Consider the following 12,659-nt stretch of genomic DNA (forward strand, 5'->3'; position numbering starts at 1 on the left):
CATGTCATTTGTAATGTTTTCACAATCATTCTTTATTGAACCATAATACAATGTTAGTAAAAGAAGCCACATTTACAGTAACTGTATTTGTGGTCAGTATACTTGGATACACACCATTCCAAATATTTCACAATGGAGTCCAAGAGATTTATATTTACATAGCCTGTCAATGCCCTACATTGAGGACAATCTCTCATGATGTGTTGCACAAATGTCCATGATGTTTTTATTTTCCAACAAGGAACTCCATCTCAAGTTTGACCAAAGGGACAATGGATTGAATTCCTTCCAGTCCAAAAGGTCCCATTTTGAATGCTGCACTCAGACTTCAAAGTCGACTACCACCAGCGATAGTGGGCGTAGGCTCTGTTGGATTCAGCCATCTTGTGCAGTTCGTGTTTCCGTTTGACCACGTTGCCCTCCTTGGAGAAGGCGGCCAGCAGTTCCTGGGATAGTTTTTCGTACATTAGTGTACGTCTGTGCTTGTTGTCCCGGCACTCTGTGATCATCCACTTCATGGCCAGGAAGCGCCGCCTGTTGTCTGTCAGAGGTATGGGCACCTGCAGAGTGGAGAGGGACAATACAGGATGTCATTACACATACTGTATGAGACTAAAGATAAATTACATTTGTCATGTCTATTGTGGAGAATAAAGAGTTGATGTATATTTTTCTACAAACTATCACCAAGGTTGTGTTCATTAGGAACCAAAGACAAGAAAAAAGACAAACCGCGAGGGACTACCAGAACCCCTGTTTTCATTGTTGCAGAACGTTTTGCTACGATACGAAATGTTTTGCTTCGTTGTGAACTAATGAATAAGACCCTGGTGATTCTGTAGAAATGGTGAGAGTACTGACCTGATAGAACTTGCCCCCTTTCTGAATGCTAGCCAGGCCAATGACAGGCTTGCAGTTCTCCAGAGCCTGGTGGAAGATGGCATATGGATTACACTCAATCTCTGCCTTCTTTCCCTCGGGGGCTTTGTGGTACTTCTCCACCTGTTTTCTCTTCATGTTCTCCAATGTCTGAGAAGAGAAGGATGGGCATTAGTGTATATTTACATTACTTGGCAAACTATATCAAACAGTCCCAAAGAATTCCACTATACCTGTGTGATGATACCTTTGGCAATAATCTTGTCACCATCTTTCATCATCATGTTGACAAACTTGCTGTGAAGAGAAAGAATAGTGATCAGCTGTAATTCAGACTTGACAGGGTAACCACATGACTGAGCTACATGTATTTCAGTGTTTGTAGGCGTATGCATTAATGTGTGTTGGGGTTAGGTACTTCAACACAGGGTCGTTGAAAATAGAGCTGGTAACAGAGTTGGTGGCTGCCTTTATGGGCCTGACAGATTTCAGCTCCCTCTCCTCTTTCTGCTCAGGTGTGAGCTCAGTCTCTGGGATGTGGTACACCCCTTTCCGAGGCTCAGGCTCCAGGTAGTAAGGGTTGTACCTGCTCCATCTCACCAGGAGTACCCTAGAGAAGCATGAGCAACAGAAGATTATGACACTTCATGTTTAATAGTCAAATACAATGCAATGGTTATAGCATATCATGGACAATATCTATACATGATCATTTAACCATCTAATGTTGTTTGCAGAAACATATGGGGTAACTAGTGTTTCTTAACGCTGGTACTGTCACCTCGTGCCCTGGATCAGAGCTACAGTGTTTGTGCTTGTTAAAATCTACATGAACAAATCGTGGCCAGCCACACTCACTCATACTGATTCACAAACTTGTTCTTACAGGACGGGTGATTTTCTATTTTGCTACAATGAATACAGTGGGTGGCATGTCTCTAAATAAATACTAAAAAGTTGAATGTACATGTCAATGACTGTGGGTAGCTGAATTAGCTAACGTAGTTGTAATAAACTTGTGCAGTATCACAGTGTTAAGATACACATCCATAGCGTCGTTAATCAGCAAAATTATAATTACCTTGGTGTCCAAGGTTTTAGTAAACCTGTGATGGAGGCAGCCATCTTGGAAAGTGTGGTGCGAAGACCCCTGGGTAAGCTCCCTGGTAGATGCCATAAAGCAAAACTAATTTCTATGATTTATTTTCCAAAATAAAGCATTATTCAGCTAAATATTTGAATTTCTAAATTTCACACCAAACAATAAATGCATATTTTTCTAGGTTTTATTGAAAACGCAGACTGCGTGATTCTCGCGCATAGTTGCACACATTGGTGATGTCATCACGCGATGTTTCCAATGCTATGGCGTACCAGGAAGGGGAGACGCTAGAATCCTGGCTCAGTGAGTGAATTAACCTATGTATCCAGTCAATTCATTTATATTATTAGCATATTGCATTGAATGAATGTATGAATGAAGTAACGAAGAGTGCAATCTGTTGAACTGTCTGCAATCCTCCAGGGCTACTGCCTTCGAGGCATCCCCGTTATAAGATCTGTGTTTGCGTTGTCGTTTGAAGCAGCCGTTTCAGGAAAGCTGTGCACTGAATCTGGATCAGTTGTGGGAGGCGGACATTCAAGAATAAGCCCAGGGGATGTGGCCACTGCACCTCAGCTGAGCTCCCTTTTGATATCGAGAGTTAAGACAGCTAAATTGAGGATTGTGATTTTGATATCAAGCGCATATCTTGTGTTGGTTGACAGATATAATTGATAGCCTTTCGCGGAACTGGGGGCTAACGAGGAACTGGTGGCACAGATAAAACATCTTTGGTGGTGGCTTCACTGCATGTATGCGCTTTGTGGTATAGTAGCCAGTGCATGTGGATGATGACAGGATGGATGACAGTCGAATTCTTTACTGTCAGTGTCCGGTTGCTCACATGTGATGTCCTTTCAACAAGTCGGTCAACTCAACTGTAAAGACATGTGTTAAACACATTTTGTTTTTATTTGATCTCACTATAGATAAAGCCACCCATCCAACAAACAGACAGGAGGATTGGGAGTACATAATTGGTTTCTGTGACCAGATCAATAAGGAATTGGAAGGGTATGTTACTTCCTGATTCACCTGATACCATTCAGTACGTATTAGCTAATATAGAAATTCAGTATGTATTAGCTACATTTGACCCATTGCTATAGTATGTTTAGGAAATGGGCCAATTTAACCCAATCTCTTTGTGCAGTCCCCAGATATCTGTCAGGTTGCTGGGTCACAAAATCCAATCGCCGCAAGAATGGGAGGCGCTTCAGGCTTTAACAGTGAGTATTGTTTGTTTGTACTATTTAATTTCATCCACTATTCTGTTCTAGTCCTGAGGCATAGCTGTATGTACTCATATGGTTGTATACAGCCGTGTCTCAGGGCTACCTATGTGTCCATGTGTTTGACAAAATGTCCACGTGTAATTCTCCAAGGTATTAGAAGCATGTATGAAGAACTGCGGGAGAAGGTTTCATAATGAAATCGGGAAATATCGGTTTCTGAACGAGCTGATCAAAGTTGTTTCTCCTAAGGTGAGTGGACTTGGTATCCTGAATGCGTTATTCTATTCTTCTTCTATTTTCCTATTGTTCTGTGTGTGAATACATCACTGACAAAGATCTGGTACACTTCTATCTAGTACATGGGAGACAGAGTACCAGAGAAGGTAAAGACAAAGATTATTGAGATGCTGTACAGCTGGACAGTGGCTTTCCCCAACGAGGCCAAAATCAACGAAGCATACCAGACACTAAGGAGACAGGGTAAGACCTGGTTTCCACTAGTTACCACAGCCACTATGGCTGGGAATTACCAGGGACCTCACGATACTTAGCTGCCGATACGATATGTATTGCAATTCTCGCGATTTAAATACTGTGATTTTATTGCGATGTTCCAAACATATTGCTCACCATATGTCTGCTGCAGAGGGCCAAGAAAGCCATGAGAACACGTTTTGATCAGTCATGGAAATAAAATAGCTCATAACAAATTTGCTCCCTATTTAAAAAGAAGATGGAGAACAAGCTATGAAGGAAAAATATGGGAGTTTTGGTTTTAGCTACAGTAAACTAGCGCAAAAATAATATTTGGATATTGTCGATATGATATATCGTCAAATTATATCCTGATACCCGCACGGGAGTTGTAGCGATGAGACAAGATAGTAGCTACTAAACAATTGGATACTACGAAAACAGGGTAAAATAAAAAAAATATATATATATTATAATTATATCCTGACATGTCACTGTATCAATCCCCCCCCCCCTCCCCACCACCTTTTTTCCTCCAATCAGGAAATACCCTCTACTATTTCTTTGTGTGTGATTGGACTCGGGCTCAATACCATTTTAAATTCAGGAAGTGAAAGGTTATTCTTCCTCAATTTTCCTCATTGCTTTGAAATGGAACACTGTTTCCAATCAGGAAATAATAACAACCTAGGTGAGTGCTTATATTTGTCCTGTTTCAGACATGTACACGTGTGTATTATACTCATGTGTGAATTGGAAATGTGTTGTTTGCATATCCCAACTCCCGGAGGGTGGGTTCACAGCCAGGGTCTGCCATTATCAACGGCAACCCTTGAGCAATTAGGCATAAGTGCCTTGCTCAAGGGCACATTGACCAATTTTTCACCTTGTCGGCTTTCAGTTGCTTGCCCAATGCTCTAACCGCTAGGTTACCTGCTTAATACCATTTAATTTCAAATCCTGGAAGTAAACTGATATTCTTCCTCAATTTTCCTCATTGATTTGAAATGGAACTCTGTTTGTGATGAATAGTGCCATAGAGTTATTTTGAGTTATTTTCTAAAATCTTATCTGTGAATTACCTTCCGTTTGTCAGGCCTTGTAACTATGGACCCTGAGCTCCCAGTGGACAAGACTCTGATTCCTTCACCCCCCACACGTCCCAAGAACCCTGTGTTTGACAATGAGGACATGGGCAAGGTGAGACACTGGGTTCAGACTGAGTGTATCCACAGTACTGGTCTTTAACCCTGGTCCTGGATCCTGGTCCTAGAGAACTACTGTATATGTGGTGTGCAGTCTTCTGTTTCAGCCTAGCACTAACACACCTACTAACACCTACTAACACCTACTTACAACAAATCACTGAAACCTTGATTTGCTAAAACAGGGGTTATCAGACTGGAACAAAAGCCTGCATTCCTTTTAGGTCTCCAGGACCAGCATTGCTGACCACTGATGTACAGATAGAGTCAAACCAGCAGATGTCAGTGTCACCATGGTGATTTGACAGAGACATGTCTTCATGTGTGTTTAGCTACTAGCAGAGCTTCTGAGGAGCAAAAACCCAGAGGACCTGCAGGAAGCCAACAGGCTCATCAAGAACATGGTGAAGGAGGTGAGAGACAACGACATGCCCTTTAATTGCATATAAAGGCGGTTGTAAAGAGCCATAAGCTGTTGTGAATGCTCATACTCAGCCTGTGACATACCACCTGTGTGTTTATAGTCATAATGGGTTCATAAGACTGTTCTAACTAGCTTTGAGTGGTAATAAATGCTTATAGAGTATTTTATCAGCCCTGAATGCTGATTGGCTGAAAGCCATGGTATATGAGACCACAGGTATGACAAAACATTTATTTTTACTGTTCTTATAGATGTTTGAAAACGGTTTATAATAGCAATAGGTCACAGAGGGGGTTTGTGGTATATGACCAATATACCACGGCTAAAGGCTGTATCCAGGCACTCCGCGTTGAATTGTGCATAAGAACAGCCCTTAGCAGTGGTATATTGGACAAATACCACAAACCCCCGAGGTGACCTATTGCTTTAACAATTCATCATGGGATAATAAATACACTGTAGAATTACACACAGATGGAGCTTAGAAAATGTGATCATAGCCGATCATGCGTCCATGTTAGTAGTTATCTATAACACTTGTATTGTTCTGTTTCCCAGGACGGCTGAATGCATTTACAATATAACTGTTGCGCATAAGGCTTTTATAGCAATGTGTAACAAGTCTTGAACATCTTATTAACCCTTATTCTCCCAGGACGATGTCAGGGTTCAGAAAGTGACCAAACGCATCCACACCCTGGAAGAGGTGGGCATCAACGTCAAGCTGCTGAGTGAGATGCTGTCCCACTACGACAAGGACAGGTCCTCCCAGTCAGACAGAGAGATCATCAAGGTGTGTGTTCCGTTCAAACTCCACACACATCACACTTAGCCCTAGTTCAAACACCGCTCTATCGCCGCACCGAACTAAAGCATTTAACTTTCTCTTTGGGAGAGCAGGGATAGAGTGCCTTGTGAAGCCATAGTGCGCCCTGTCTGACTTTTGACAATAGTTGGTCAGCCTCTGCTGCTCTTTCGGTGCGGTGCGGGTGAGGCACGCCTCTGTTTCATGCAGTTCTGCCAGAGCAGTTCTTCCACTGTCAGGAAAAATGGTCATGCATATTAATATCTGTTAATTGGGTGCAAATAAAGGTTGCTTGGCTACCACACCCACAACGGAAGCACAGGCATGGCTGATACGCAGGTGCAGGACTTCTGAGCGGTGGCTGTTAAGTCTGAATTCAACCCAAAAGCAACGAGGATGTCTGCAGTGTTGAGAGAGCGGTTGTATGAAACCAATTGGTATGTCACCAGAGTTCTCAGCCATGCCAGCCCGCTCTTCAGGTCTATTCAGTTCTACTCGCCAAAAGTTTGGCGTCTGAACTGTGCGTTACTTAGATACTGATCCTCTCTGCTTGCTGTGAGGCATTAAGGACCTTATGTATCACCTCAGGCTATAGCCAGTCCTTAACTCAGTTTTACAGCTAGTCCCAATTTGTTCCCTACCACGTCTGGATAGGTATAAGCAGTTTAGTGGTGGAGCTTCTATCATATTGCTAACTCCTTACCTATCTGCAAACACCAAAGTGTTAGGACCAATGGGAAGGGGACGGGAAAGGGGTAGGGAGCGAATTAGGAATTGCTGCTAGAATGATATGAGCGTGGTAGACATTGATGTTATGTCAAATTAATTAGAATTGTAAACTGTCAGTGGCTGATTGAAGCATGTTGTCATACATTTCCTGTAATACCAGGAACTATACGACCGCTGCGACAAGTTGAGACGGGCTGCTTTCAAAATGGCCACAGAGACTGAAGATAACGACACAAGTTTAGGTGAGGAAATACATTTGTTATTTGAATGTTTTTCAACTTCTTAGATTATTATTCGTTGATCCATCTCTTAACCTCTGACCTTTGCCCTCCAGGTGAAATCCTGCAGGCCAGCGATGACCTCTCACGGGTCATCAACTCCTACAAGAAGATTGTCAAGGGACAGACCGTGAATGGGGACATCGAGGATCCTAGATCTGCAGCTGGTGAAGGTGAGTGATGGCACGTAATGTATACACACACACACACACACACACACTTTCACATCTTTTCATATCACTTTCAGAGGAAACTGTTTCCTTTCCACCTCCTTCCATTTCAATTCCTCTCTCTGCTTCATTCTACCTCTCTCCACCTCTCCTTCTTTCCCTCTCTATTCTACAGAGACCACAGGGAACAGTGACAACACAGAGACCTTGATTGACTTGGCTGGCATTGACGTTCCAAACTCCACCTCTCCTCCGCCTGCCCCTCTCCCATTGGTCTCCGATCCCACTTCAGCCAATCACCTGGGGTTCCCAATCCCTGTCTTGCCTCCTCCTCCAAAAAGGTTGGCCGGGTTGCATGCCAGTCAGAACAGCAGCCCCAGCCACCCAGCCACCGACAAGGCCCTCAACGCTCTCTCTCTCCTTGACGATGAGCTGCTATCCTTAGGTACCTCACTGACCTTGCATTTTATGGAAGTTATGTGTAAATGTATCTTGTTAAATATAGGCCATATTTCCTGTTTGATTTGTATTCTAAATGTATTCATCACCAATGTTCAGACAATGGCCCATGGTACTTAATTTCATTATGCCAGCAGCATTCCACTGCTGGCTTGCCTCTGAAGCTAAGCAGATCCTTGGATGGGAGACCAGATGCTGCTGGAAGGGGTGTTGGAGGGCCAATAGGGGGCACTCTTACCTCTGGTATAAGGGGATCACAATGCCCCAGGGCAGTGAAGGGAACATTGCCCTGCATCTGGTGCAGTCTTTCGGATGGGACGTTAAACTAAAGATCCCATGGCACTTATTGTAAGAGTAGAGGTGTTAACCCCGGTGTCCTGGCTAAATTCCCAATTTAGTCCTCATACCATCATGGCCACCTAATCATCCCCAGCTTTCAATTGTCTCATTTGTCCCGCTCCTCTCCCCTGTCACTATTCTCCAAGTCGTTGCTGTAAAAGATAATGTTCTCAGTCAATTTACCTGGTAAAAGAAGGGTCAATACTCATGTCCCTTGTGTGTTTTTTCAGGCCTGAACGATCCAGTTCCTTCTCTGAACAGCCAATCAAAACCAACGCTGAATGAAATAGCGAATCCGTGGACCTCCTTACAGGTAGTTCTTCCTGATGAGGACCACAATGGTCAGAGCATTAAAAAGCATTACTTTTTTTCTACTGTCATTTCCTGTGTCTTTACCAATGAGGAGTTTCGAACAACTCTTGTGATACATTGGGTAGATTTGTAAGTGTCTCCTCCCTTATATCCATCTCCAGGCTCCTGACCCTGGCCTGGACTTGTTTGGCACTATAGCAGGGCCAGGCCCAGTATTTCCCCCAGTCCAGCCAGCGCCAGCCCCCGCCACGGCCCCTGCCACCCACAGCCTCCAGGACCTCCAAGACCTGGCCATGCTGGACTTTGGAGAGCCAAAGAGGTGCTCAACTAACCTTACTCCCTTCACTTCACTGGAAATATTGTAGATCACTTCAATGTATTATATTACCCACATTGAATTAGATCAGGTGCTTCAGCGTATGGCTAAAGTGAAGCAACTGAGGTAATCCCAAGTCTCAGGGTTGCCATTAATAGTGTGTCACATCATTACATTACTACATGCTACTCAACATGATCCTGAATATGGTACAAGTCAACATGCTCTTGACTGCACACTTGCTTGTTTGATGTAGTTATGTTTCCAGATAGAGCTCATGTTGTTTTTCTGTCATTTCCAGTTTGCGTGTTGGCAGCGGATTCGGGATGGCAGCTTCTATGGGAACCGTAGTACCACCCTCCTTGGGGGCCATGGTACCCCAGGTCCCCCTCTCCTCGACCTCCCTTCTCCCTGGCCCCATGCCTGGCTCCCCTGCGTTGTCCCACACCAAAGCCCAGACGCTGAGCTCTGCCCCAGGCAGCCCCCTGTTCAGCTCCCTCTCTCCCTTCCACCACTCCTCCTTCCAGGGGGGCAGCCCAGCCAGGGGGCTAGGACCGGAGGCCTCCCTGGGCAACGTGCACGTCCCCCTGGAGGCCATCAGACCCAGTGAGTACTGGAGATAGGGGGGAGGGAGGTAGAGAGAGGGGAGTGTGCAAAGGGAAATGGGACATGCTATTTATCCTCCTGTGAAATTGAACGTTGTTCGTCTTTTTTAACCATTTGATGTCCACAGTACACTGTCTGGATAACATTGATATAGCCTCTCACTGCCTCTGTCCCCTCCAGGTAAAGGGCTCCCTGTAACGGCCTATGATAAGGATGGGGTTCGTGTGCTGTTGAACTTTGCCTCAGACTGTCCCCCTTGCAGACCAGACGTGCTGGTGTTAGTGGTGTCCATGCTGAACACTGCACCACTGCCCGTTCAGAACGTGGTCCTTCAGGCCGCCGTGCCCAAGGTAACACACTGGTGCAATATACACATGGTACACACACACACACACGCACGCAGACACACGCACGCAGGCACACACACACACACACACACACGCACGCAGACACACACACACACACACACACACACACACACACACACACACACACACACACACACTTTGTGCACACTTGCTCTGTCTCGGTACCATAGGAGTCTACAGCCATGTCTCAGGGCAATGTGTTCACATGCACTCGTATAATACTTACACGTGTCCACTCCTGTATACTTACTCACTCAAACATTATATCATTTCATCCAAACAAAAGGTGATGCGGTCCTCACTCAAAAATATGTTGCATAAAGCTTCATTTTTGTATTTATTTGTATTATTTTCACTGCATCAGGGATCGAGTACGCCAGCTTTGCAGCCATCTTCAGTGTGTAACTTTCACACACTCCTTAACCCCTCCTCTCCTTGTCCTCCAGTCCATGAAGGTGAAGCTACAGCCTCCGTCAGGAACAGAGCTGCCTCCCTTTAACCCCACCCTTCCCCCGGCCTCCATCACACAGGTCATGCTGCTGGCCAATCCCCTGAAGGTAAGAGCAGGGCCACAAGTATTTCATGGTACGGTCACATGGTCAGGGAAAAGTCATATGATCTTCCTAGGGCCCAGAGGTTCTCTGATTCAGGTCACATGTTTAGGGAGCATCCCATTTGTCTAATACACAGGCCAGAGTCACTGTAGGACTAGGGCTCTATCTCCATCTTTTCAACAGTATTGGAGGTTCAAGGTCCCTCCTCTCTGACTTTCTTATCCAGTGCGGTTTGGGGAGACGAAGAGAGAGGATTTGAGGAATTAAGGAAAGATTCATTGAGAGAGGGGCTAGGTCTTTTTGGACCGGATGGGCTTCCATCCTCTTTGTTGTCTTTGTGAAACCACTTGCTGACCCTCTTCCAACGTTTGCCTCTTGCAGGAGAAGGTGCGTCTGCGCTACAAGCTGGCGTTCACTCTCGGAAACAGGCAGTGCTCAGAAGTGGGCGAGGTGGACCAGTTCCCCCCGCCAGACAGATGGGGTCACCTATAGCCACCCCCATACACCACAGAGCCGAGCCAGGACGGGCCAAACCAACACTCCATGATGGGGGTGTTAACCACACATACCCCAGAGAGAGAGAGATGAGGATAGGGTGGGAGAACTGTGCTACCTACCAGCCAACCATTCTGTTTCTTTTAGATTGTTTTGATATTTACTGTCTTTGTATTTGCCCAGTTGCTTTTGAGACAATTGTAACTTTGTAAGCATAATATAGCATACATGGCATTCACTGAAGTTCAATAGCTTCCAGAGCTTATATTGAATATTATTGCAGGACAGCATCTCAACTGAAGGGATACAAGTGCTTTTTCCATGTTTCAGAAATTGATACAAAGATGTGAAGAAGTGTCACTCTTTGTTATTAAGTGTGTTTATTAACTGAGAACATCTACAAGGTATTTTAGCAGGCCAGTCAGTTGTCCCTTATATACAGCACTGCAGGACATTTCCTATCATACGTAGTCCCGCCCACAAGACTTGCTGGCAAAGGAAATATAACTAACACTACATCCATTATTATGACGAGATACATACATACAGTGTATATACTGTGTGTGTGTGTATATATATATGTCAATGTTTATACCACAGCATTGTTGAATACTTGTTTCTAATGGGCTAGAAGGGCATTCTAGAAAGGACATTATTATACAGAGCTTATAACTAAGGAAAAATGATTAATCCTATAACTGGAATATAATTTGGTGAAATCCGGTAATCTTATCCGGAGGACTTGCTAGCTAGTATGTTAGCTCAGAGTAGCTCATACTTAACTTGAGTCAAGATACAGAAAGTTATGTTGATTAGATGTGGGTGCTAGCTGGCTGTTGACAAAGGCCTCGAACATGATTCCATGAGGTGTTTCAATATTTCTTCAGTGCATATCCAGTGATCATGCTTATTAGACATAATTGTGGCAATTATTATGACATTGTTTTAAAGTGATGTATATTGTATATCTCAATGATATTAGTTAATGGGTTTTCTGGACCTTCTAGGTCTTACTACAGACTAATATACAGCTACTATTTTGATGACTGGGTTTCCTATCAACATTGTGGTTACTCCTGGCGTGCTTCTGTAAGTTATCATAAATGCATACCGTAGCTGGTTTTTATTCTTTGGTTTAATGTACGGGTTCTTCTGATGCTCCCTCTGATGCTCGCCATCTGGTTTAACTATGGTGTTTAAGCTTTCAAAGTGGTCTGTCAGAGTTCAGATATCCATTAGTACTGAGTTTTAGGATGTGTATTATTTTCTCCGTTGTCAGTATTGAAATTGTATTTATTTGTATTTATTTCAGTTGTATTTCAGTGCATCACTGAATTGACCAAGCTTAACACTGGCTGAAAGTGTCATCGGACACAAGTTGGAACTAACATGGAGGAAGGTGAAGAAACCATGAGGTGAAAATCATCCAGTAATATTGAGCTCACAATAGGGCAGTGATTTCATACTTCATCGATGGTGAAAGGTTGATTCGCTAACCTTCATCCTAACATTGAAAGGAATGGACGGATATGAGAATATGGTGGAAACGCCTGACCCATGCTTGCACTAATACATTGCTTTTAAATCCACACTTCAGGGAGGTTAGGGAATTGGGAAAACAGCCAGTTTGCCCCCTTCCTCCATGTCCTCTCTCTGGTTGTCCCTGACTTGAAGCATTGTGAGAGGCACAATAGCTCTGTACATAGGTGTACTTATCGTCTGTCGTCAGGAGATGTGTAGAGGTAAATGTGATGTGTAAATGTCTTGAAAGATGTTTTACGATTGTACATACTGTGCTATTTGTTTGTTGCATGAGGAATTAAAGGATTTTTGATCTGGTGTATTTTAGCTTATTGTACTCTTTGGTCTGTTGTTAGGGCATTGCTTCTCTATTTATACCTTAGGCTAG

The 12,659-nt window shown here is 44.0% G+C and overlaps 2 protein-coding genes across 6 annotated transcripts; one reads left to right on the forward strand and one right to left on the reverse strand.

Moving 5' to 3' along the window:
• Positions 1-7: 7 nt before the first annotated feature.
• Positions 8-2,068, reverse strand: mrps7 (mitochondrial ribosomal protein S7). The gene is made up of 5 exons (XM_064986951.1): positions 1,961-2,068; positions 1,298-1,489; positions 1,113-1,176; positions 862-1,029; positions 8-560 (listed from the first exon to the last, which is right to left on the reverse strand). Exons 1-5 carry the CDS (start codon positions 2,002-2,004, stop codon positions 339-341), a joined length of 690 nt encoding a protein of 229 aa, XP_064843023.1. The 5' UTR covers positions 2,005-2,068; the 3' UTR covers positions 8-338.
• A 139-nt stretch (positions 2,069-2,207) lies between these two features.
• gga3b (golgi associated, gamma adaptin ear containing, ARF binding protein 3b) lies at positions 2,208-12,593 on the forward strand. 5 transcript variants are annotated; one of them, XM_064986947.1, is made up of 18 exons: positions 2,240-2,284; positions 2,466-2,733; positions 2,911-3,029; positions 3,135-3,210; positions 3,367-3,465; positions 3,573-3,696; positions 4,787-4,890; positions 5,228-5,308; positions 5,975-6,112; positions 7,014-7,095; positions 7,188-7,304; positions 7,477-7,746; positions 8,330-8,412; positions 8,573-8,730; positions 9,029-9,333; positions 9,514-9,683; positions 10,148-10,258; positions 10,637-12,593. In XM_064986947.1, exons 3-18 carry the CDS (start codon positions 2,998-3,000, stop codon positions 10,745-10,747), a joined length of 2,061 nt encoding a protein of 686 aa, XP_064843019.1. In that variant the 5' UTR covers positions 2,240-2,284; positions 2,466-2,733; positions 2,911-2,997; the 3' UTR covers positions 10,748-12,593. The 5 variants fall into 5 exon arrangements, with proteins under 5 accessions (XP_064843017.1, XP_064843016.1, XP_064843019.1 ...); XM_064986948.1 differs by having other exon boundaries at positions 2,245-2,284; positions 2,463-2,733; XM_064986945.1 differs by lacking the exon at positions 2,466-2,733 and having other exon boundaries at positions 2,208-2,284.
• Positions 12,594-12,659: the final 66 nt, after the last annotated feature.

Source organism: Oncorhynchus masou, chromosome 14, assembly GCF_036934945.1.
Source record: "Oncorhynchus masou masou isolate Uvic2021 chromosome 14, UVic_Omas_1.1, whole genome shotgun sequence".
Taxonomy (NCBI): domain Eukaryota; kingdom Metazoa; phylum Chordata; class Actinopteri; order Salmoniformes; family Salmonidae; genus Oncorhynchus; species Oncorhynchus masou.

Coding starts and splice junctions, on each gene's coding strand:
- gga3b (XM_064986944.1), top strand. CDS start 2,218: ATGTCATCACGCGATGTTTCCAATGCTATGGCGTACCAGGAAGGGGAG. Junction 3,211..3,366: donor AGGCGCTTCAGGCTTTAACA/GTGAGTATTGTT, acceptor TAATTCTCCAAG/GTATTAGAAGCATGTATGAA. Junction 9,334..9,513: donor CCTGGAGGCCATCAGACCCA/GTGAGTACTGGA, acceptor TGTCCCCTCCAG/GTAAAGGGCTCCCTGTAACG.
- mrps7 (XM_064986951.1), bottom strand. CDS start 2,004: ATGGCTGCCTCCATCACAGGTTTACTAAAACCTTGGACACCAAG. Junction 1,177..1,297: donor TTCAACGACCCTGTGTTGAA/GTACCTAACCCC, acceptor TTCTCTTCACAG/CAAGTTTGTCAACATGATGA. Junction 561..861: donor AAGGGGGCAAGTTCTATCAG/GTCAGTACTCTC, acceptor TCCACTCTGCAG/GTGCCCATACCTCTGACAGA.